At 53.7% G+C, this 22229-nt stretch overlaps 3 protein-coding genes across 5 annotated transcripts; 2 read left to right on the top strand and 1 right to left on the bottom strand.

Moving 5' to 3' along the window:
* The first annotated feature begins 679 nt into the window (after positions 1-679).
* LIN37 (lin-37 DREAM MuvB core complex component) lies at positions 680-6323 on the top strand. The gene is made up of 9 exons (XM_056136547.1): positions 680-799; positions 4204-4279; positions 4444-4494; positions 4706-4735; positions 4810-4895; positions 4997-5163; positions 5756-5887; positions 5978-6051; positions 6178-6323. The coding sequence occupies exons 1-9, from the start codon at positions 766-768 to the stop codon at positions 6257-6259; spliced, it is 732 nt and encodes a 243-aa protein (XP_055992522.1). The 5' UTR covers positions 680-765; the 3' UTR covers positions 6260-6323.
* Positions 6324-6350: 27 nt separating this feature from the next.
* HSPB6 (heat shock protein family B (small) member 6) lies at positions 6351-8938 on the bottom strand. The gene is made up of 3 exons (XM_056136559.1): positions 8482-8938; positions 7434-7556; positions 6351-7350 (listed from the first exon to the last, which is right to left on the bottom strand). Exons 1-3 carry the CDS (start codon positions 8671-8673, stop codon positions 7177-7179), a joined length of 489 nt encoding a protein of 162 aa, XP_055992534.1. The 5' UTR covers positions 8674-8938; the 3' UTR covers positions 6351-7176.
* Positions 8939-9683: 745 nt separating this feature from the next.
* PROSER3 (proline and serine rich 3) lies at positions 9684-20476 on the top strand. Of its 3 annotated transcripts, none has more exons than XM_056136467.1 (11): positions 9684-9814; positions 10649-10745; positions 10985-11190; positions 13138-13265; positions 13379-13485; positions 15214-15296; positions 15400-15539; positions 18780-18991; positions 19115-20039; positions 20122-20203; positions 20366-20474. In XM_056136467.1, exons 1-11 carry the CDS (start codon positions 9804-9806, stop codon positions 20421-20423), a joined length of 2049 nt encoding a protein of 682 aa, XP_055992442.1. In that variant the 5' UTR covers positions 9684-9803; the 3' UTR covers positions 20424-20474. The 3 variants fall into 3 exon arrangements, with proteins under 3 accessions (XP_055992442.1, XP_055992441.1, XP_055992444.1); XM_056136466.1 differs by having other exon boundaries at positions 13376-13485; XM_056136469.1 differs by lacking the exons at positions 10649-10745; positions 10985-11190 and having other exon boundaries at positions 9749-9814; positions 13376-13485; positions 20366-20476.
* Positions 20477-22229: the final 1753 nt, after the last annotated feature.

Here is a 22229-nt window from a genome sequence, read left to right as displayed (position 1 = left end):
GGCTCTCCAAGAGGGGCGAAGGAATCGAACTCATGTGTGAGATTCTAGGCTCAATTCCTGGCACTGCAAAAAAAAGGAATTACAGATAACTAAAACCTTCATTAGGACGAGGATTTTCTTTTGTTCACTGGAGTATCCTCAATAAGTAGAATGGCACTCTAATAAAATATGTGCTCGTCTTTGAAAATAAATTGGCAGGTAACTGGTACCTGGTGAGTGTTTAGTAGGGAGAACCCAGCTTACCTACAGTTTACGTCGTCGTCTTAGGGGCAAGAGGACTCCAGTTAAGTCCGCAGAAAAGGGGGGGGGAGTCACTAGTCTAAGCTTCGAACACTACAAATCCCATGAGGCTAAGCGACGTTCAGCTCCTACGACTCCCACCGTGCCTCGCGCGACGCAGGCGCAACCGTTTCTCTAGCCGACTGGAACTACACCTCCCAGAAGTCACTGCCGGATGTCGTTGGTTTGTTTCGGAAGTCGAACCCCAGAGAGGTGGGACTTAAAGCTGGACTACAGACGGTAGCTGCAGCCCATTGGGCAGGGCACGAGATCGACAGCTCAATGACTAATGGGAACAAAGACTTGCCGAAAGGCCCCGCCCATAGAAGGGGACCTGGCGGCGGCGGCAGTGCTGGTGGCGGCCCTTCGTGATCTCCGCGGGGAAGTAGCCGCGTTTCGAAGCTTACCTTTGACCTCTCCTTGACTTGTGACTCTAGGCTCTTTGGCGCGCCTGTGATTCGGCGAGCCGGACCCCAGACCCAAAACATGTTCCCGGTGAAGGTGAAAGTGGAGAAATCAGGTGAGGACCCCGAGGTCGGGGGCCTTTCGGGGAGCCCCAGAGTGACAGGCCTTTAATGGGGCGGACTGGTGCCTTCTCCCTGCAGCCCCCTGACAATCGCGGTGGCGGGCACGAGCCACTACTCCCACTTGGGTACCTTCCGGATGTGTGTGTGCCCACGCTAGCTGTGAGATGAGTGGGGGTGAGTCGGCAGTGTGATACGGGAAGGCAGGGGGGATCCCGAGTGCGTGAGGAGGCTTGGCTATGCTAGGTTTCTCCACCTCCAGCATAGCCTGTCTCATCCACCCTCGGGAGTAGAAATTGGAGTGTACCAGGAACTGAAACTCAAGAGGTCACCTGAACAGAGCAGACTGGAGGTGGTTCTCTTTGTTTTGTTTTGGGGCCACATCCGGCGATGCTCAGGGGTTACTCCTGGCTCTGCACTCGGAGATCACTCCTCGAAGTGCTTGGGGGGAATCGTGTAGGATGCCAGAGATACAGCCCAAGGTCATCCTCCTGCAAGGCCAGTCAATACCTTACCTGACATACTATCACTCTGGTCCCTGGATGGGGCAGACTGATGGGACCCCACAACTGCTGTGTAAGGAGCGTGGGAGGGGCATCAAATTCATTTCCTCCCCTCACACACACACACACACACACACACACACACAAGTGAACACACATGGGAGCATGTTAGAAGGGATAAGTGGTAATACAGTAAAACGGAGTCAGGAGATGAGTGAGACACAGTGCCAGTGGTCTGTGAGAGAACCTGAATCAAGGAACGGCAGGCTGGGGAGAGAGAAGGGAGGGCGATGATCATGGACTTTGCTTTTTGCTTTAAGGAAAATAGGCAGGGGAGGGTCTGAAGGAAGGAATGAATGAATAAGGGTGCCTCTCCAAATATAAACAAAAATTATACATATGAAAATGAAGGGGTCAGAGCAGAGGAGGGAACCGAAGAAGGTGAACAGAGGGACAGGGCCAATGAACACCAGGCCAGAAGCTCATTGTGCAGCAGTGACAGGGAGGATCAGGGTCAAATTTGATGTGGCGTGAGGGGCACATTTGCGCACCCCCAGCGGTGTTTGGCTTACTCCCTACTCTGCTCTTAGGAATCACTCCTAGTAGATTCCAGCGACCATGTTGGGGTTAGGGATAAAACCCAAGTCGGCCGTGAGCAAGGCAAGTGCACTACCCACTGTTCTTCAGCCCCTTAAGTTTGATTTTAATAAGATTTTTCTGATCACCTTGTGGAAGATGAATCAGGATGGGAGATTGAAGCTGGGAGCCGGGGGGCGGGGGGCAGGGGAAGGAAAGGACCTAGATGGGCAGAGCAGGAAGGGGTAGGTTGGGTGGGAGATTCCAAGTGGGCAGACCTTGGGGTCGGTGGGGCAGGATAGGAGCACCTGTCAGTGTTTCTCAGGGTGCCCCATATGGCACCTGGACACCAGCCCCCATCCTTGAGGGTAGAATACAAAACAGGGGAGTAGTAGCTTTGGAAGAAATTAGGGGGTACTTTTGCTTGTACCCTAGAGAAAATAGATTTCCATGGCTATGCTAATTCTTTTTTTTTCTTAAAAGGTAGAACAAAGGGGTCAGAGCGATAGCACAGCAGGTAGGGCATTTGCCTTGCACGCAGCCAACCCAGATTCGATTCCCAGCATCCTATATGGTCCCCCGAGCACCGCCAGGAGTAATTCCTGAGTGAAGAGCCAGGAGTAACCCCTGTGCATCGCCGGATGTGACCCAAAAAGAAAAAAAAAGTAGAACAAATAATTTTGGCCACCTCTGTGCTAGCTGGAAAAGAGAGAGCACCATGAGGGCTGTGACACCTTCCAGAGGTGTCCTGGCCAGGCCTGGGGAGCGCCAGAGGGGCAGAATCAGACACTGAGTCCAGTGCAAGGTCAGTAGGTAAAAGGATTTTGAGGGGCAGCCCAGAGAAGTGTCTCCTGACACCCATGGACCCTGAATCTGAGGTCCAGGTAGAAGCAGAGACAAGGAAAAGGTACGTGGGCACAACTCAGACCTGGGGCTTCAACCCAAGGCTCTTTGCTGTAATCTTCAAAGCTGGGGCATCCCGGGGTCAGTCTGCAATAATACAATGGATACATGGATCACACCTGAGTGATTCATGAGTGCAGAGCCAGGAGTAACCCTGAGCACTGTCGGATGTGACCCCCAAGCAAAAAACAACAACAAAAAACCAGCGAGTCCCTTTTTCAGTTCCCGACTCAGTTCTTCTGCGTGATCTGTTTGTCTGGGTTTCCTGAGAATGCCCCAGGGTTGACCAAGCTGATGTTCCCAGTGACCCTGCCAGGCGAATATCTTCCTGTGCAGGGCCAGACTTACACTAGTTGGAAGAGATGAGAGGCAAATCACCTCCTACGGCCCTGTAACAGAAGATGGCAGACATGAGCTGGGATGTTAAGCCCAGATCCCATTTTGGGAGGTCTGGGTGGGGAGAGATTTTAAAATGGTTATTTTAGTAAGAGGGGGTTGGAACGATAGCACAGCGGGTAGGGCGTTTGCCTTGCATGTGGCCGACCTGCCAACCCAGGTTCGATTCCTCCGCCCCTCTCGGAGAGCCCAGCAAGCTACCGAGAGTATCTCGCCCGCTCGGCAGAGCCTGGCAAGCTCCCCATGGCGTATTCGATATGCCAAACACAGTAACAACAAGTCCACAATGGAGACATTACTGGTGCCTGCTCGAGCAAATAGATGAACAATGGGAGGACAGTGACAGTAAGTTCTCCCAGTTACTGTGTATTGTCAGCTCATTCACATTTAATTCAGATATGAGATCACATCCCTTCTTCAACACACAGAGCACCCTTGGGGGATGAGTTCTCTACCCAGTTGGAGCCGCAGCCCCATTCAGCAACTTACATCCAAATTTGCAGTCTGGCAGTCACTCTGTGACTTGGGACAAGTAGCCCGGGTTCCTGTGTGTGATGTGGCCTGGTAGGTGACTCGAAGAACAGGAGTGCACACTTTGTACGTGCAAACCCGGGGTTTGATCATGGTCCCTTGCGTGCCACTTGGTATGGTCCCGAGACCCAAAATTGTGTGTCTGATGCTCACAGAACAGTGCTCAGCACTTCGTAATTTCTGTACATATTACTTATTGTCATTGTATCTCTTCGAGAGATTCGTATATATCAGAGGTTTATTGAAACTTCCAAACCACCCCGGCTGGTGAGTATTTTGAGACCCATATTCGTGAAAAAGGAACAGACTCTGTACACAGGAGACAGCCTCCGATAGCGCTTGAATGTGTGGGAGCCAGCACTTTGGCTTATGTTTTCCTTAGGGCTGACCCAAGGGGGCCAGAGGTGGACATGTATGCGTGTCCCCACCTAGTTCCCTGCCCACTTGTGGGGCCCCGGGGTCTGACCCTTGCATGGTACCATCTTTGCCAGAGTTGGAGATGGCGAAGGCCCGGAACCAGCTGGATGCGGTTCTTCAGTGTCTGCTGGAGAAGAGTCACATGGACAGGTGGGGAGCTGGCCCCGCCCTGGACCGTCTAGTCCTGGTGGATCTGAGCAGACCCCAGATGCTCTCTGGGGTTAGCGGGGGAGGTGCCCCAGAGGGAGACCCCTTGGAAGCACAGCATTCTGAGTCTTTGGAACCCTGAGCCCACAGTTCTCTCTTGCTGCTAGGGAGCGTCTGGATGAGGAAGCCGGGAAGACCCCAACAGACCCCCACAACAAGTGAGTTCTGCAGCGAGCTCTGTCCCTGAGGGTGTCTCTTCCGCTCCGTGTCCAGAGAGCCGGGGCCACTGGAAATCTGAGGGGGTGGCAGGGGTCCCTGTGAGTTGTGTCTGACCTGATTCCTCAGCATTCCCTGGGGGCCTGGGGGGCAAGGGGGTGTCCATGAAGGCATGTCAGGTCTCATCTGCTAATCCCACATCTCTCCCCACAGGGATTGCTCCATTGCAGCCACCGGCAAACGGTAAGGCAACGCGGGCCCAGCCAACAGCCGCAAGGGGCCCGGCCCCCCAGGCCTCACCTTCTGCTTCCACACAGGCCATCAGCTCGCTTCCCCCACCAGCGGAGGAAGAAGAGGAGGGAGATGGACGACGGGCTGGCTGAGGGAGGACCCCAGCGATCCAGTGAGTTGGGGGGAGATGGCGGCCAGGAGAGGGTGGGACAGAGCGCAGGCGTGCAGGCAGGGGTTCACTTCCACCCCTTCTCCCTGACCCTCTTCCCCCAGACACATACGTGATCAAGCTGTTTGACCGAAGCGTGGACTTGGCCCAGTTCAGCGAGAACACCCCCCTGTACCCCATCTGTCGTGCCTGGATGCGCAATAGCCCCACCGTGCGTGAGCAGGAGCGCTCCCCCGGCTCCCCGCTGCCTCCACTGCCTGAGGACGAGGAGGTGGGATGGGAGGCGACTCCCCAGCAGCCCCCTGCCAGGGGGTAAAGCTGGCTCCCGGGTCTATGAGGGAGAGGGGCCAGAGTTTCCTGGGGTGGTAGGTACCACCTCTAAGAACTGGGGGGCAGGATAGGGACCTTCATGACAACACATAGTAGCAAGGGGCTCCCTTGCCCGGGGGAACTCATGGGAATTCTTTGAACTGGGTGGCATAGAAATAATGGGGGGTGCCAGGCTAGACTGGGGGGAAAGGGGATGTGTGGCTTGAGATAGAAGAGGACAGGGAGTCCCGAGACAGAACTGACCCCCCAGCTGGCTAAAGAGCCCCCTTCAGACATCGCTCTTGCCTTGCATGCAGCCAGCCCGGGTTCTACCCTCAGCACCCCATATGGTCCCCGGAGCCCCGTCAGGAGTGATCCCTGAGCACAGAGGTAGGAGTAAGCCCTGAGCTCTGCCAGGCGTCACCCCAAAATAAAAACAAGTCTCTCATGAGACTTCCCAGCTCTTGTATTAGAACAGGCAAGTGAGGCCCAAGGTACACCCCAGACCTATGCTCTAATTCTCTTGGCCCTGGTTCGGGTGCTCGTGTCTGCAGGGTTCAGAGGTCACCACCAGCAAGAATCGGGATGTGTACAAGCTACCTCCGCCCACAGCCCCTGGAGAAGCCTGCAGATCCCGCATCCCATCCCCGCTGCAGCCAGAGACCCAGGGCACCCCCGAAGATGAGGTGGGTGTGCGGGCTGGCCAGGGCTCTGGGGTGGGCATACGTGGTAGGGCTCAGGCCTTATCACCCAGCCTGGTTTTTGTATCCTCACAGCCCTCAGAGCCCGAGCCCTCAGCCTCCTCACTCATCTACCGCAACATGCAGCGTTGGAAGCGCATCCGGCAGAGGTGAGGGTCCCCCAGCCTGCCCCCCCACCCCTCAGAGAGCATCCGGCAGAGGTGAGGGTCCCCCAGCCCACTTCCCCTCAGAAACAGTCCCGATCGCTAAGTTTTCCCTCCCCTCCCATCCCCCAGGTGGAAGGAGGCGTCTCATCGGAACCAGCTGCGGTACTCAGAAAGCATGAAGATTCTCCGGGAGATGTATGAGCGACAGTGATGGTCCCCCACCCCCCAATAAACCTCCCTGCCTCCACCTGGCCTCTGCTTGCTCCAGTCCAACCTTTGCCCCCAGACATAAAACAGTTGGCACAGCTTCAGACATTTATTAGGGGTTGGCATAAGTAGGGGTGCAGGGATGGAAGGGCGGGGGACTCGAGGAGAAAGGTGCGGAATCAGAGGGGGCTGGTTGGGTCGTGTAGACTCAGGGAAAGAGTATGGGTGATGGATTTCCAGGGCTGAAGGGTGGGGACAGAATGACTGGGGTGTTTCTGGTTAGAGTCGGGGTGAGGGGCCTGGGATAGCTGCAGGACTGGGGAGACGGGGATGATATTGTACATTGTGAGCTTAAGAGTGCCGGGTGGCCTTGTGTGGGTGAGAGAGGGGTAAGGGTCAGAAGAAAGGAGTGGGGGGTGGCCAGGGTGTCAGGTGAGATAGTAGTGGAGGGTGTAAGAATGAGGGGCTAGATCTCAAGGACCCAGCCTGGATGGTTGGGAGGGGAGGCCTGCGCAGAGTCTGGAGCCCATAAGAGTTGGACCCGAGTGGGTGGGGACTGTGTGTCAGAGGGAGGAGGTGGAGACTCTCTGACGAGAACTTACGCAAGATTAAGAAGTGAGTGGAGGGAATTGTGAATGAGGTCATATGCCAAGAAAGTGGAGTCCACGGCAGTGAGACATCCCAAGCTGAGACTAGTGTTTGCAGGCTCTGGGCGCCATGCTGCGGGGGCGGAGTGGCTGTGATGTTGAAAGCTGGAGGGGGCGTGTCCTGGAAAGGTCTAGGTTGGAAGGGTCAGGGCAGGCTTCCAGGTTGGATGGGAGGGTGGTCTTGGCACGCCCGGACTTCTGGCTGGGTGGAGTCAGGTCGGCTTTGAAAGAGGGGGCCTGGGAGGGTCCCCGGAGTTCAGGCATGCCCAGACTCCTATTTGGCAGCAGCCGCTGGTGGTGCTGGCAGGGGGGCCTGAGCTGGCGCAGGTGCAGCCTGGATGGACAGAACACCCTCTGGGGACAGCGCTGAGGTCACGGCCGCAGGATCCACACTGGGCGGCAAACGGTAGCGACGATGGAACTCGCGTGCCACAAAGCCGTGCTCGTCCTGGAAGAGGAGAGGCTTGAGTGTCTAGGCCCCCTGCTCCCCGCAGGCACCCCACTCCTGTCAGTCCCCATCAGCAGGCTCACCGGGCGCTCCTCGTGGCGTGCATGCACCTCCACATGGTCGCCAACCACCTTGACAGCAATTTCCTCAGGAGAGAAATGCTTCACGTCCAGCAGCACTGAAAAATGGCCAGGTTCGCTGGGGACCTGTGTAGGATGGCTTGTCATGGGGTGTCGAGAGGCCTCTAGGACCTAGTAAGGCCCACGCACCCTCAGAGGTTCTGCGGCTGACTCCAGAACCAAGGAATCCTCTTGTATCCATCACACCCCCACCCAGGACCTCTTGGCACAGAATGGCTGCCATCACCCCTCTCCCTGGAATTATTAGATTCTTCTATGCTGTAGGGATGAGGACCCCTTCCCCAAGCCTCTGCTCTCACAGAAGCGTCCCCTCTGGCAGGACTGATGACTATAAGTCACTTTCCCTCTTGGCCTCTGACTCCCCAGTCGCCACTCCCCCCACCCCAAATCCCTTAAGCCCCAAATCAGTAAAGGCCCACGTTCCAGGAGTCAGGCCTTGTCTCCAGAGTCCTCTTACTTTCCCATGCCAGTCGCGAGAGCACTTACGTCCTTGGCAGTTCCCGCTGTACTCCACCCCACTCCTCTTGAGGGCCCCCTTCCTCAAGTGGTGGGACCCTTCCTCCCTTCCACCTCCCCAGGAAGCAGTCACTAGTCCCTCCTCAGATAATCAGAGTAACTATTTCTGCCCCTCCGGAGTCATGGGGGGGCCCTTCCTCCAGCACTCTTGAAATCCACAACAATCCAGGGATCCAGGGACTTGTGGTGACTTACGAGTCACCAAGCCACCACTCCAAATGACTGCCCCTCTCCATCAGTCTCCTCGATATGTCACAGAGACTCCCACCCACTTCACCAAGCACCTGGCTTCTGAGATTCCTTATACTAGGAGGTCCCGAAACTCTGAGAGACAGGGCTCTCTTCCCCGCGACGTTCACACACCCCTGCACCCCCACCGTCATGGTGACGGTGACTCGGACCCCTGGCTCTGGGAACCTGGTTACCGCCCCCTCGCTCTGGGAACCAGGTTACCGCCCCTCCCCCAGGCGGGCACCTGGGCAGGAGGCAGCGCCACGCTGGGTGCGCGCAGGTAGTAAGGGGCCAGCGCAGCGGGGCAGAGCGTGGCCAGCTCAGCCTCCAGCAGCCCCTCTCCGAAGCGCTGGTCGAAGAGGCGACCGGGCATCCCGGGCATCGGCGCCGAGGGGCGGCGCAGCCACGACGGCTGCACAGGCACTGGGATCTCCATCCTGCTCCTTCGCTGTCCTGGGCTCAAAGTGCCCCGGTGTGCGCTGCCGTCCCCTTTATAGTACGTCCCGTGTCCGTCCTTCGGCGGGCCGCCCGGGGACACCGGGACCTCGGCCAGATTCGGCCATTCATAGAGCCTTATTTAGAAAGCCCAATAATGACCTGACCGTTTACTAAGCTCCTGCTGAATGCTAGAGAGATGTCACTGAGAGCTCAGTATCCCGAACGGGAAGCTAAGGCTGGGGAGGAGTCGTCTAGCCAGAGGGGGGCCCGTTAACCCGAGTTTCCAGTCCCTCTAACCCACTCCCGCCCCGCACGCAGTCCTGAGCATGACGCAGATGTCCGTTTTAAGAGCAGATTCCTGGGTAAAGGAAATACGTGGGGGCCAGGCTGTCAACAGGACACAGAACAGACTCCGCTCCTGTCTCAGCCGGGCCCCGCGCCCAGCCCCCATGCAAGCCAGGCCTAATTCTGTGCCTCTGACTCAGCCAGGGTGCGTAGGACAGGGGAGTCGGCCAGGTGAGCAGCAGCCAGGGGTGCAGGCTGGCCCCACGGGGGCCCTGCGCCGACTTCCTGAAATAGCTCGTTTTGATCCCGCCACCCGGGCCCGGAGCCCAGGCTTGGCACTCGGTTGCAACCAGCTGCTCCTGCTGCAACCAGGAAGCGGCTGGACGATTGGGCGGAACCGGCCGCCTGGTCTCACGCAGGGAAGGCCAGCGATCAGAGAGGGGACGGGCTGTCAGTCTGTTTCTCTACGGGGGAAAAAACTTGGAGACCAGAGACGGTTTCTGAAAGAGGGGGCGTGGTAGGACGCCAAGCGTAGTCTCATTTTCCTCCTAACCGCAAGGCCAAATTTACGCCCTTTCCATTGGGCCACAAACCTGACAATTATCACCGCCCACTATGGCTATCCAATCAAACACGCCCTCTCAGGCAGGCCGCCATTACAGCCAGTCGTGAGACAGCTTCCTTTGATCATTTGCATCACTTTTCTTTTCCCTTCTGTCATTGGTCAACTTGGAGGCCGCGCGCTTCCCGCTCGGACACGCCCGGAGGTGCGGGGCCAACTGGACGTCGCTAAGCGACGGAGATGCACGCACCGAGCGGCAGATGTGCTGAGATCGCTGCGGGATGGACCGCAGGTGAGGCCGGGCCCACGTTCCGGGGGCCACAGGACTCTGGGGAAGGCGAAGGGTGAGAGACGGACAGTCTAGGTCGGGATTGCCGCGGTGTCAGCGGCACTGAACTACAACTCCCAAGACGCTCTAGGGCCCTCGGCCGCGCAGCCTTCAGCTTTCACCTTCTCCAAGGGTCCCGTAGTGTCCATGTTCACTCTCTTAAGTCACCCTCACCCGGGACTTTTTCTTTTTCTTCTCTCTCTCTCTCTCTCTCTCTCTCTCTCAAGTTTCCTCTAGCAACAATGAGATTCATTTCTTAATTTTGATATTCCTAGATTCCTGGGGTATTGCTTTTGAACTCTGGCTTAGGCGGACAACAGTGACAGATGGGGTTTGTAGTCCATTTGCTCTTTGAGTCCTCGTGTCCAATGACCGATGGGAAATGTACGGCGCTGTGGGCTGGCCCTGGTTCCTATTTCTCCAGCCTCTAGCCAAACATTTTAATCGGAGGGCGTTTCTAAATCACATGGATACTGCGAAAAGGTTACTGCCCAGACCTACTTAAAAATAGCTTGATATTTGGGTCTGGGGTGAAGACCGTGTATCTATGTTTTTAAATGACTCTTGGGTTGAGATCACCCGCTGGCAATTCCTGGATTCTTCCGAGAAGACTTCAGGGGCCGGTGGGAGTCATGTCTGTAACATCATCACTTTAACTGTGTAGCTCTGCTACATAGTCTGTCCACTCTAAATGTTCACAGAAATGATCACAGTCCAGTTCTGCCCCCATCTCTGCCCTGCCTCCAGCCCAGGGCTGCGGGTAGGTTCTCTGCTGCCAGATTCTCTCTCCCTTTGCAGCCTTCCAGCTTCCTCCTTCCTAGACCGCCCCTTTGGGGATACTTCCCTTCATCGAAGCCACTGCTGGCCATCCAGAAGCCAGACCAGACACCCCAAGGTGAGGAAATCCCCAGAGAATGCTGTGGGCTGGCCTAGTAGCAAGGCATGAACAACCGGAAGGAAGAATAATGAAAACTGCCCCCCCACCCCTTCTGGAATGCCCTCGTCCATCAAGCCCCTGCCACTTGACTGTTCCCATCATATGTGTTTCCTCTGAACTGAGATTTCTTGGCTTCTGTTCCCCTCATGGATGATTCTCAGGCTTAACTTTTTCTTCTCTCTCCTCCCTTATCGTAGCCCCCAAGTTCATCCAGATCCTCAAAATCCAGGCTCCCAAAAGCTTCCGAGGCTCCGGACACAGGTCCCAGGATATCTGAGCAGACTGAGGAGTCCTGGCCGTCCAGTTCAGGGACATCTTCCCCACCCAGCACCCCGGAAGGAAAGATGGGAACCTCTCCACCACCCATCCTGACTGACAGTGGAGACGACTCTGTGGTAGCCAAGTAAGGACCATCAGATAAAAGGGCTGGAGAAGCTTAAGGGCTGAGAGGATGGGCAGGCACCCCATATCATCAATAGATATAGGTATTTACACAGTGTTTTACACAGTAGTGATTTACTACTGTTGCTGTTGTGGGGGAGGGTGATATTTCCCCCCATGGTGCTTGGGACCACTGCCAGTAGACCTCAGCCTTACAGTGCAGGCCTGACAGTTTGGCACATGGCCCAACCATGCTGTGCTGCTGGGGTTCTGGGGGCCACCAGGTCTACACAGGCAGTGCCCAGGAGGCACCAAGTGCTGGGGACAGTGTGCAGAGAGCTTGACATGTGGTTCCAGGGCTCAAACTTGAGGCCTAATGCATGCCTTGTCAGACAGTTGAGCGCTCTCCCTGCCCTTCTATCAATAGTTTTTTTTTTTTTTGTCTTTTTGGATCACAACCCATGATGTTTAGGGTTGATTCCTGGCTCTGCACTCAGAAATTACTCCTGCCAGTGCTCAGGGGACCAGATGAGATGCCAGGGATCAAACCCTGGTCAGCTGCGTCCAAGGAAGATGCCCAACCAGCTGCTCTACTATCGCTCTGACTCCTCTTACAGCATCTGTACTTTGCAGTGTTACTATGAGCCTGGGTTCAGATCCCAGCTCTGTCACTCTCAGTGGAATCTTGGCCTCAGTTTCTTTATCTGCAAATTGGGAAGATTGATAGCACTTCTCCCCTAGGGCTCGTTTTAAGCTATCAGTGATTTACTACTGTAAAGCATTGCCATCAGTGGCCATCACATAATGAAAAATTGGATTTGTAGGCCACAACTTACTGCGGTTAACAAAAAGAGGCCCAAACTCATTGTGGCTGAAACAAAATAGCATTGATTTCTCCCTTCCCCAACAAGTGCAGAAGTAACCAGCATCAATATGGCAGCCCTTCTTGCTGTGGATCCTCTTGTCATGTTGCTCCTCATTCCTAGGCCACTGTCCTGTACATTCCTGGAGCAGAATGGCTTCCAACCACATCCACTTTTCAGAATCACATCTCTTCATACCCAGTTGGTCAAGAACCTGATTACTTAGCCATAAGGCTACAAGGATACCTGGAAAATATAACGATAAATGATTGGTTTTTGCCCAGCTAAAAATTACCTTGGAGTTGGAGGATAGCACGTGGCTGACTTGGGTTTGATCCCCAGCATCCGAAATGGTCCCCTGAGCCGCGCCAGTAGTGATTCCCAGAGTGAAGAGCCAGGAGTAAGTCCTGGACATTGTTGGGTGTGACAAAAAAAAAAAAAAAAACATTGCTTTACTATATCCTAAAGGAAAGTAGCTATGGAAGACAACTACTGACACTGCCATAGTATTCAACAAGCACTACCTATTGTGATTACTATTATTTTTTGTTTGTTGGTTTGATTTTTGGGCCAAACCCAGTGGTGCTCAGGACTTAGTCCTGAATCTTTGCTCAGGTACATTGGGTAGGGCACTTGCCTTGCACACTGCTAACCTGGGTTCAATCCCTGGTACCCCATAAGGTCCCTCGAGCCCCCCAGGGGTGATCCTTGAGCACAGAGCCAGGAGTAAGCCTCAAGCACCACTGGGTGTGCCTTCCAACTCACAACAACAACAACAAAAAGACTAGATTTAGGGACTGAAGTAATACAGCAGGCAGGGTGTTTGCCTTAAACACAGCCAACCCAGGGTGTTTGCCTTAAACACAGCCAACCATGGCCATATCATATGGTTCCCCAAGCCCACCATGATTGATTCCCAAATGCAGAGCTAGGAGTACGCCCTGAGCACCACCAGAGGGGGTCCCCAAACAAAAAACAAACAAAAAAACTAGTTTCCTTTAAAACCAAGAGCAAATAAGTTCTATTTTCTTTTCAGTGTTAAATGGAACACGACTGGGCTTGGTATTAGATTCTTACTTGGCCCTTCTGCCCATCAACCTTCACAGATACATTAACAGATTCCGCCAGGCTCAACCAACAAGCCGAGAGGAGCGCCAGCCTGCAGGTCCAACTCTAGCTGACTTCTGGTGGCTTCAGCCTGACTCTCTGGAGGCCAGCAGCCAACCTGTAACAGGTGCTGCTTCTGTCCCATCTCCCCCACCACTTCTCGCCTAAAATCTGCCCTGATTGGTGCCCGCACACTCACTCCTCGTGGTCCCCCTAACTCAAGTTGGGGCTTCTTAGCAGGAACCAGTGAACCAGAAGGAAGACCCAACACAGCAACTCCAGCTATTGCCAAGGTGGCCAGTGCAGCGCAGGCCAAGGCCATGGTTCCTCTTCAAGAAATAAAGCAGGTAATGTCCCAGTCTCCTCCCTTACTGACAGTCCCAGCCCTGCCTGACATGGAAGTCTGTCCTCAGGTCAAGGAAGATTCAGGACCTGCTCTCAGAGCATATGGTTTTGCTTCAAGCTGTAGTGTCAAGGGACCTCTAGAAAAGGTCAAGAAAAGAGTTTCTGTGATTCTTTACTCTCATCTGAAGGAAGAGGTAGAGCTTGTAAAAAGAAAATTGGGGCTTGGGGCTGGAGCATTAGTACAGTGGGGAGGGCGTTTGACTTGCACGCAGCTGACTCAAGTTCAATCCCCAGCATCCTATATGGTCCCCCAAGCACCACCAGGAGTAATTCCTGAGTGCAGAGCCTGGAGTAACCCCTGAGCATAGCTTGGGGTGACCCAAAAATCAGAAAGAAAAAAGAAAATTGGGGCCTAACAGTTCTCTCCAGTTCATGGGTTTAATCTCTTATATTCAAGAATGCAATGCTGGATGAAGCGGTCAGTTCATTCCATCTCCAATGACATGTGTTTCATCTTATGCTGCCTAAGACAAGCAACTGAAAAAAGTTTTTTATTTATTTATTTTTTGCTTTTTGGGTCACACCCGGCAATGCACAGGGGTTACTCCTGGCTCTGCGCTCAGGAATTACCCCTGGCGGTGCTCAGGGGACCATATGGGATGCTGGGAATTGAACCCAGGTTGGCCGCTTGCAAAGCAAACGCCCTACCCGCTGTGCTATTGCTCCAGCCCCCAAGTTTTTGGTTTTTTTTTTTGAGCTAATACTTAAAATAATAATATTCTCTCTTTTTTTTTTGCTTTTTGGGTCACACCCGACGATGCACAGGGGTTATTCCTGGCTCTGCACTCAGGAATTACTCCTGGCGGTGCTCAGGGGACCATATGGGATGCTAGGAATCAAACCTCTGTCGACTGCATGCAAGGCAAATGCCCTACCCGCTGTGCTATCACTCCAGACCCAATGATATTCTTTTTAATCAAGAAATCTAAAAGTATTGGCTTTCCAGAATGACTGCATCCAGGTGCTTTGGTATTTTTAGGGTTTTTTTTTTTTTTTTGGTATTTTGTTTTGGGTTCACACCTGGCAATGTTTGGGGGTTACTGGTTATATACTCAGGAATTACTCCTGGCAGTGCTCAGAGACCATAAGGGATGCCAGGGGTTGAAGAAGGGTTCGCCGCATGCAAGGCAAGCGCCCTACACCATGTACTATTACTATAGCTCTGCCCCCACTTTTTTTTCTTAAGTATTTTAAAATTTTGATTTGGTGTTATACTCAGTGGTGCTCAGGGGCAACTTTTAGCTCTGCTTAGAATTTTCTGCTGGTAGTACTTTGGGACCATATGTAGTACTGGGGATCAAAATGGGGTCATTTGTATGCAAAGCAAGCGCCTTTCAACCCTGTACTATCTCTCCAGCCCCATACACCCATGTGTTGATATGGTGCTGGCAACTCTCTTCCTTAGCTATGTTCTCTGTCAGGCTCAATCCTGCAGGCTTTTGCCCTGAATTAGCTAAGATGCCCATGAATTCTAGACTTCCAGCTTTACCAGTGGAAGAGAGGGCTCTCTCTGTGGTCCCATTTAACCCCCCAGATTTACTCTCATTCACTCATCCTGGAGCCAATCATTGTGAACCAGAGCACAGAAGCTCGCAGCTGGCCACACCAGAGCCCCTTTCTCCTCAAGCCTGGGGGATGACAGTTGATATCTGACCCCTTTCACCCCATAGAGCCTCAACACATGGAACTCATCCCTGCTGGACCTGGAGACACTGAGCCTGCAAAGCAGAGCTGACACGCTGCTCAAACGCAGGTACCTTGCTCAGTGGCGCCAGTCTCTCCTCTCCCTACCACCCATCCCGGAGGCCAGCCTGCTGACAGAGACCCCGCCATCTCACTCTGCCTTCTCCCTCCAGCAAGGCCTCGGTCTCCTCCTCCTCCCTCAGCCCTAGTGATGCCAGCGTCTCCTCATTGCCCATTAGCTCTGATGGCCTTTCTCCCTTCTCCATGGCCTTCACCACTGACTCCAGCAAGGACTGCCACCCCCGGGTATCTGGTAGGTCTAGGAGGCAAGGATTGAAGGAGTGTGGGTGTGGATGCCAACTCTGCCGCTGACAGTTCTTGGTCTGGTTCCCATAATTTGGACAACGGGACTAAAACTTACCCTCCAGTCTTGGGACAATTCCTGGAGTTGGGGAGTATGTGGGAAACTGGCCCAGCACTGTTCCCAGCATTAATATGACAGATTTTGGTGTTTTGTGTGTGTATGTGTGTCTGTGTGTGTGTGTGTGTGTGTGTGTTGGCTTTTTGTGTCATACCCAGCGATACACAGGGGTTACTACTTGCTCTGCACTTAGGAATTACTCCTGGCGGTGCTCAGGGGACCATATGGGATGCTGGAGATCAAATCCGGGTCGGCTCATGCAAGGCAAACGCCCTACCCTATGTACTATCGCTCCAGCCCCAATATGACAGATTCTTTGCTCCCTCTCTGAACATGAAGCTCCAAAATTAGGAGGCTTTTTGCAATTTTTGTACCATACCTGATTTGCCCACAAAATCTGACCTTAAAGGCTATGAAACTCATGGCCAGAGTGATAGTACAGTGGTAAGGTGCTTGCCTTATAGGCAGTCAACCCTGCTTTGATCTCCAGCACTTCATATGATTCCTCAAGGGCCATCAGGAATGACCTCTGAGCACAGAGCCAGGAGTGGCCTAAAAACCAAAATAATAATAATAATAATATGAAACTATTTATAAGCTATAAACTGTGTATATATTTATCATATACATAGCATAACATAAATTGCATATTTTAATTAATATAGATATGTAATAGTGAATATACATATCTTTGGCTATATAACATTGAACCATATGAAATGTTTGTGTGTGGTTAAAAATGGTTTAATATTGACAGTTTTGGGGCCAGAGTGATAGTACAGCAGGGAGGGCATTTGCCTTGTATGTGGCCAACCCAGGTTCAATCCCCAGCATCCCACATGGTCCCCTGAATATCTCAGGAGTATTTCCTGAGTGCAGAGCCAGTAGTAACTTCTGAGTATCGCCAGGTATGACAAAAAAAAAAAAAAGGAAAAGAAATATTAACAATTTTATATTTTCCCATTTTACAGTGGGGCCACACTCAGTGCTGCACTCTCAAATTTCTACCTGTTTCTCAAGTTTCAGAGAAGTCCGAGAGCCAGCCCATAAGCTGGCTATAGTAACAGTTTCATGGTTTAATTATATCCTCACTTTTTTTCTTTTGGGGTCACATCAGGTGATGCTAGGGGTTAATCCTGGCTCTACACTCCTAGTAGTGCTCTGGAGACCATATGGGATGTCGCATATTGAACCTGGGTTGGCTGTGTGTAAGGCAAACACCCTACCCACTGCACTGTCGCTCTGACCCTAAATCACATGTTCATACTATTTACAAGGACTTGTGAGCAGGATTGGGGCTACCACAATGAACTGGAGCTCATGTCATCCCATTTCCCGGACCCTCAGAGCACAGAGAGTGTGGGGCAGAGAACAGCTCCCTAACTGTTTACCACAAGGAGATGTGAGATATAAGTGGAGATGAGAGCCAGGCTGAAGAGGAGCACAGGGCTGGGAATCCAGGACCACCCTTTGCGGACCTGGTGAGGTGCATTTTGGACTCCTGAGTGGTGTGGCTGGGGCAGGAGCCCTATGGCATGTCCATAATAGCTGGGGTGGATGAGCATGATGTCAACAGTGGGATGGGCATAGCAGGATCCAGAGGAGCAGGGGCCTTGTGGGCATGAAAGGGTCCATTACATCTGGTTGTGATGAGTGCTGGAGAGCCTGGAAGATTTCTGAATGGTGTGGGACCAGGTCCTCCCTGGGCGCTAACAAACTCACTGACCATCACTGCCATTGGGGGTTGGAGCAGAACAGAAGGAAGCATCCTGATTTGGAAACAGCATCACAGGATATAGAGCAATTTGGGGTGATGCCCTCTCCTCTGTGCCGGGTCAGATGGGCCAGCTTTTTAGAGAGAATAAAAGTGTCTTAGTCATCATGTTTGAAGAAACAGTGCTCTGCGGGAGGGGAATGATGTCCCTTTGCCCCGCTGGATTGAGGACAGCCAGTGGCCTTGCTCGAGGTCATTGCTAGGTACAAAGGGCTGAAGTCCAATGAAGATTATATTTCATACTTATGCCCCCAATACTGATCACTCCCAGTCCTGTTCTTGGCACTGGAGGATATATACGCGTTTGACAGGACAGAAGGGCAGTGTACAGCGGATAGGGCATTTGCTTTGCACATGTCTGAACTGGGTTTGATCCTCAACACCCCATATGGTTCCCCAAGCCCACCAGGAGTGATGATGGGCTCAGCCCACCTGAGTTCCGAGCCAGGAGTAAGCAAGCTCTGAGCACGGCTGGGTATGGCCCCCAAATCCAAACAAATCACTGTCCTTGTGAGGCTGGTCTTAGGGAGAGATGAACTACAGAGCAAAGTATTTAGTGTATATGGTTGTAAGTGCTAAGGGGAATAAAATGAACCTCGAAAGAGGACAGAGAACCGAATGACCGGGTGGGGGGGTGGGTGGGAGGGGGGTGGGGTGGCACACTTTTGAATGGACTAAGCAGGGAAGTCTACTCTGAAAAGCTGATACTTTGAGGGAATGAGCCCTGTGGGCGCAAGGGAAGTGCATTCTAGGGAGAGGGAACACAAATACAGAAGCTTTTGTTTGGATTTTGTTTAACTTTGGAGCCACTCCAAACAGTACTGGGGGCTTCTCCCAGCTCAGTGCTCAAAAGTCATTCCTGGCAATGCTCAGGGCACCAGCGCGATGCTGGGGTCCAGCCAACAAAGCTGTCTGCATGTAAGGCGTACACGCAGCTTCCTGAGCTCTCGCCGGCCGAGGCCTTCCACTTATCCGATGCAGCCTGGGGAGTGCAGGAGGAGCACCCTGGCCTGATGCGTGTGTTAATTCTCCCTCTGCTGAAGGTAGGGAGCACCTGGGGTGCTGAGACAGAGGACCAACAGGAGACTGCTATGGGTGGGACCCTGGGCAGCAGGGAAGTGGGAGAAGTGCAGAATCTGTTCCCGGCTACAACCACAACCTCCACAACCCTGCCCGGCACATGAAAGAGTCAGTGTTGTGATGAATGAGAGCAGAGGAACCCGAGTTTCTCTGGCTCTGTGTCTTTCCCACCCCCACTTCTCATGAGTTCAGGCAGGGTCTGCAGAATCCATCCGAATAATCTTGGTCATTCATCTCCCTTCCCTGCCTGACCCTTTTCCTCTCTGCTCACCCCACAGCCACCCCAGCATCGGACCCCATCCCTGCTCCAGACCCAGTCCCCTCCCAGCCACCCCTGAGGCCAGAGGATGATATATTGTACCAGTGGCGGCAGCGGCGAAAACTTGAACAGGCTCAGAAGCTCCAGCCAGCTCCAAAGTTTCAACAGGCTCCTGGAGGCCAGGAAGACAGAGCCTGCATGTGGCCTCAGGCCCCCACTGTCCCCCCTCCAGTGAGATGGGGACAGAGGAGACGTAGGCACTGGAGGGGGGAGCCTACTGGAAGTTGGAGGTTAGAGAAGCCTGCAGGGAACTGAGGACCTAGCCCTTTGTCTCTCTCTCTCTCTCTCTCTCAGGTCTCTGTCCCCATCTGCCCACAGCCTCCGCCTGCACCTGCGCCGACCCTTGCTGCCCCAGGAACCCAGCCTCCCTGTGTCCCACTGTGGGGCAGCGTGCCCCCGCCGTGCCCCCCAGAGCCTTTCTATGTGGGTAGACCTCCTATTCCCCCAGCATTCTCGCCACAGTTCTTCTGGGGCCCTAGCCCTCCTGGGTTTTTCTGGGCCCCCCAGTCTGGACCCTGGGTCTCTCTCGGGGCCATTCCTCCTATTCCTCCAGTGCCCGCCCCCACTATCCCTGCTCCCTCGGCCTCCACTCCGGAGCCTCCTGCCGGCCCCCACGGAGCCTCGACCCCTGCTCCAAGCAGCGTCCCCCAGGCTCAGGGGGAGGGCCACAAGCCTCAGAGGGGCAGAGCTCCGCGTCGGGAATCAGCTGGGTCCGCCAGAGCTGCTGACGAGGGCCCTGCGCCCCAGCTTCGAGGCGCGCTGGGTCAGGTAGTGTCCGCACGCCTGTTCGCCGACTGTCCGGAGGACACGCCCCCTCGTCCCGAGGCCCCGCTGCCTCCGCCCTCCCAGTCTCTCGAAGCCTCTGCCACTCCCTCCCCTACCCAGGCGATGCCCTCTCTCTCCGAATCGCCAAAGGGGTCATCTAAGGTTCGGAAGGCCAGGGCCACGGCTCTCCACGTGGGGTCGGACGGAAAGCTCCGCTTGGCGGGAGCCTCCGACCCACCCGCCCAGATGCCTCCGACTGCCGTTGGGAAGGAGTCCGCTCGCGCCAAGACCCCGCCCACTCGCTCCAAAGCTCCGCCCACTCCGCCCCAAGCCCCGCCCGCTCCGGCTCGCGCGGGTTCCCTGGAGACCGTGGCCACGCCCCCGCTCGCTGCTGGCCACGCCCCCTCGGAGGACCTCCTCTCCCAAGCGGCCAGGATTCTGGAGGCCGCGGAAGGTGAGCCTGTTTAACAGGGTTCCCGTGGGCTCCTTAGCACCTAGCCGGGTCGGCCCCCTAGAACTCGCCCTTTTCCCTCCAGACTCTGACGGCAGTGACTTCCGGGACGATCCTGTGTTGCGAGTGCTAAGGATTCAGAGAGCAGAACTGCGGCGCCAGAAAAGGTGACCACCACCAGGATCTCTGACGCCCCACCCCAGCATCCTCGGAGGCAGCCTCTGGATGGCCATCCTGAGCCCCTCTCCTGGAACTGCCCACAGCCCCAGCCCCCGTGCTGAGCACATACTTGAGCCTCCACTCTTTCCAACCTTTTTATTTTTTCCCAGGCAAGTGGAAGCCCATTTGTCTCGCCTACTGAGCAACGCTGAAGACCCAGGGTGTTGATCTGCTCCAGCCTAGCGCCAAGGAGATGACTCTGAACTACACATTCTACTTTTTTCCAATAAAATATTTTCACAGGTTACTGGAATTTCAGGTTACTGTCTAAGAAAGGGGATGTTCTGGAAAGGGCAAGTGTCATGCCAATTTCCCTGTGGGGAAGGATTTCCAGGAAACTTCAGCAAGCCTGGGACTCACCTTGTCTGACTCAGCTAAGGAGTGTGTATCCTCTTGTCTCATGAGACCAAAGGGACTGTGGAGCTGATGGGGCCACCAGAGTGTCACACAGTGATTGCTCCTCTGTCCACACACTCAGCATTTGATGCACTGATTCCTTCCTAGCATTTTCTGCCCTGGCTGCCAACACCCCACCTTCTGCTCACCTCTTTGCTTATGCCCTTGTTGCCCCAACTGCTTTCCCAAGCCTTGGTTTATCTGTCTACACTCGTTTCCAGGTGCTACTAATTTAGCTCATAGCTCTAAACCGTATCTCTAATTCTGAGAGTCCTCTTCTCCTAGTCTCTGCCTTCAACCTGTGCCTGGCCTCAAAGAACCCTAGACCTGTTTATTCAGCTACCTGCTCACCTCCATCCAGATATCTTAAAGACTGGAACCTAGACTGGAACTCTGCAGGTCTTGAACAAAATCATTCTTCCCCTAAATTTCCTCCTCCTGTGCTCTTTGCAGCCTCAGCAGAGCTGCTGGCCAAAAGGCATCCCTCTGTATTCTTTCCCCTGATATCTACAATCAGTTAATTAGCAGTCACTACTATCTCTATCCAGTGGGAATTGGAGAGATTTGTACAGAGGTTAAGACACTTGTGTGGCAATCATGATTTAATTCTTGCACTGCCCATGGCCCCCTGTGTAGTGACCCACTCTGGAGTGGTGACCCTGAGCCCAGAGACAGGAATAGATTCAGAACACTGTCAGGTATGGTCCCAAGCTTCCCCTGCCGCCCTCCTGTCCCCCGCAATAAAAAAAAAAAAAATCTATCCAGTGGGCCTGAAGGAGTAGCTCAGTGGTTCAGAGCTCTTGTTTTACAAGCATATAGTCATGAGGTTAAATCCCAGATGTCCCATAGGTGATGAGCATGATACTGACAACTGCTGTTTGAAGCTACTAGTGGTAGGTTACTGTCTATCAACCCAAGGGACTGCAAGTACTTTCTGTTCACACTGCAGTGAGATACATGTAATCTCCACTAAAAGGACTGAGGCCTGGGCTGGAGAGACTGTACAGCAGGTAGGGCACTTGCCTTGCACACACCTGACTTGGGTTTGATCCCTGGCACCCCATATGGTCCTCTGAGCACCACCAGGAATCATTCCTGAGTGTAGATCCAGGAGTAAGCCCAGGTGAGAGCCCTGGCAAGCACTAACAAAATTAAAATGCATGAGCACCAAAGCCTGGAAGTGCAACCTCTGGCGAGGATCACAATTTCTGAATGAGTACCACAGCAACCCCTGCGATGCACCACACCCATGAGCCTTGGCTAAGAACGCTTGTCCAGGCGAGCATGTATGCAACACTGCAACTGAAGGAGTGTAAAACTTGGAGATCTTCAGCAAGCAAAAGGAAATTTAAAAAGTGCTACAGTGAGACATGCATGCAACCAACTCCCAGTCATCAAAACAATGAAGGGGAGGGAAAGAGGAGAGTAAAAAATAAATCTATCCAGAATATAACCCTTTCTCCTCCTGCCCCTGCCATCATGGGGTTTAGGCTGTTACCAACAGTCTGGACAATTGAAAAACCTGTTTCATCTTGGCTCTCATGCAACATAGTCTGCGTCACTTCTTGAAATGACAAA

Source organism: Sorex fumeus, unplaced genomic scaffold, assembly GCF_029834395.1.
Source record: "Sorex fumeus unplaced genomic scaffold, SorFum_2.1 ptg000122l, whole genome shotgun sequence".
In the NCBI taxonomy this organism is placed as follows: domain Eukaryota; kingdom Metazoa; phylum Chordata; class Mammalia; order Eulipotyphla; family Soricidae; genus Sorex; species Sorex fumeus.
The sequence above is the reverse complement of the archived record's forward strand: the minus strand, read 5'-3'. Positions and strand labels throughout refer to the sequence as shown.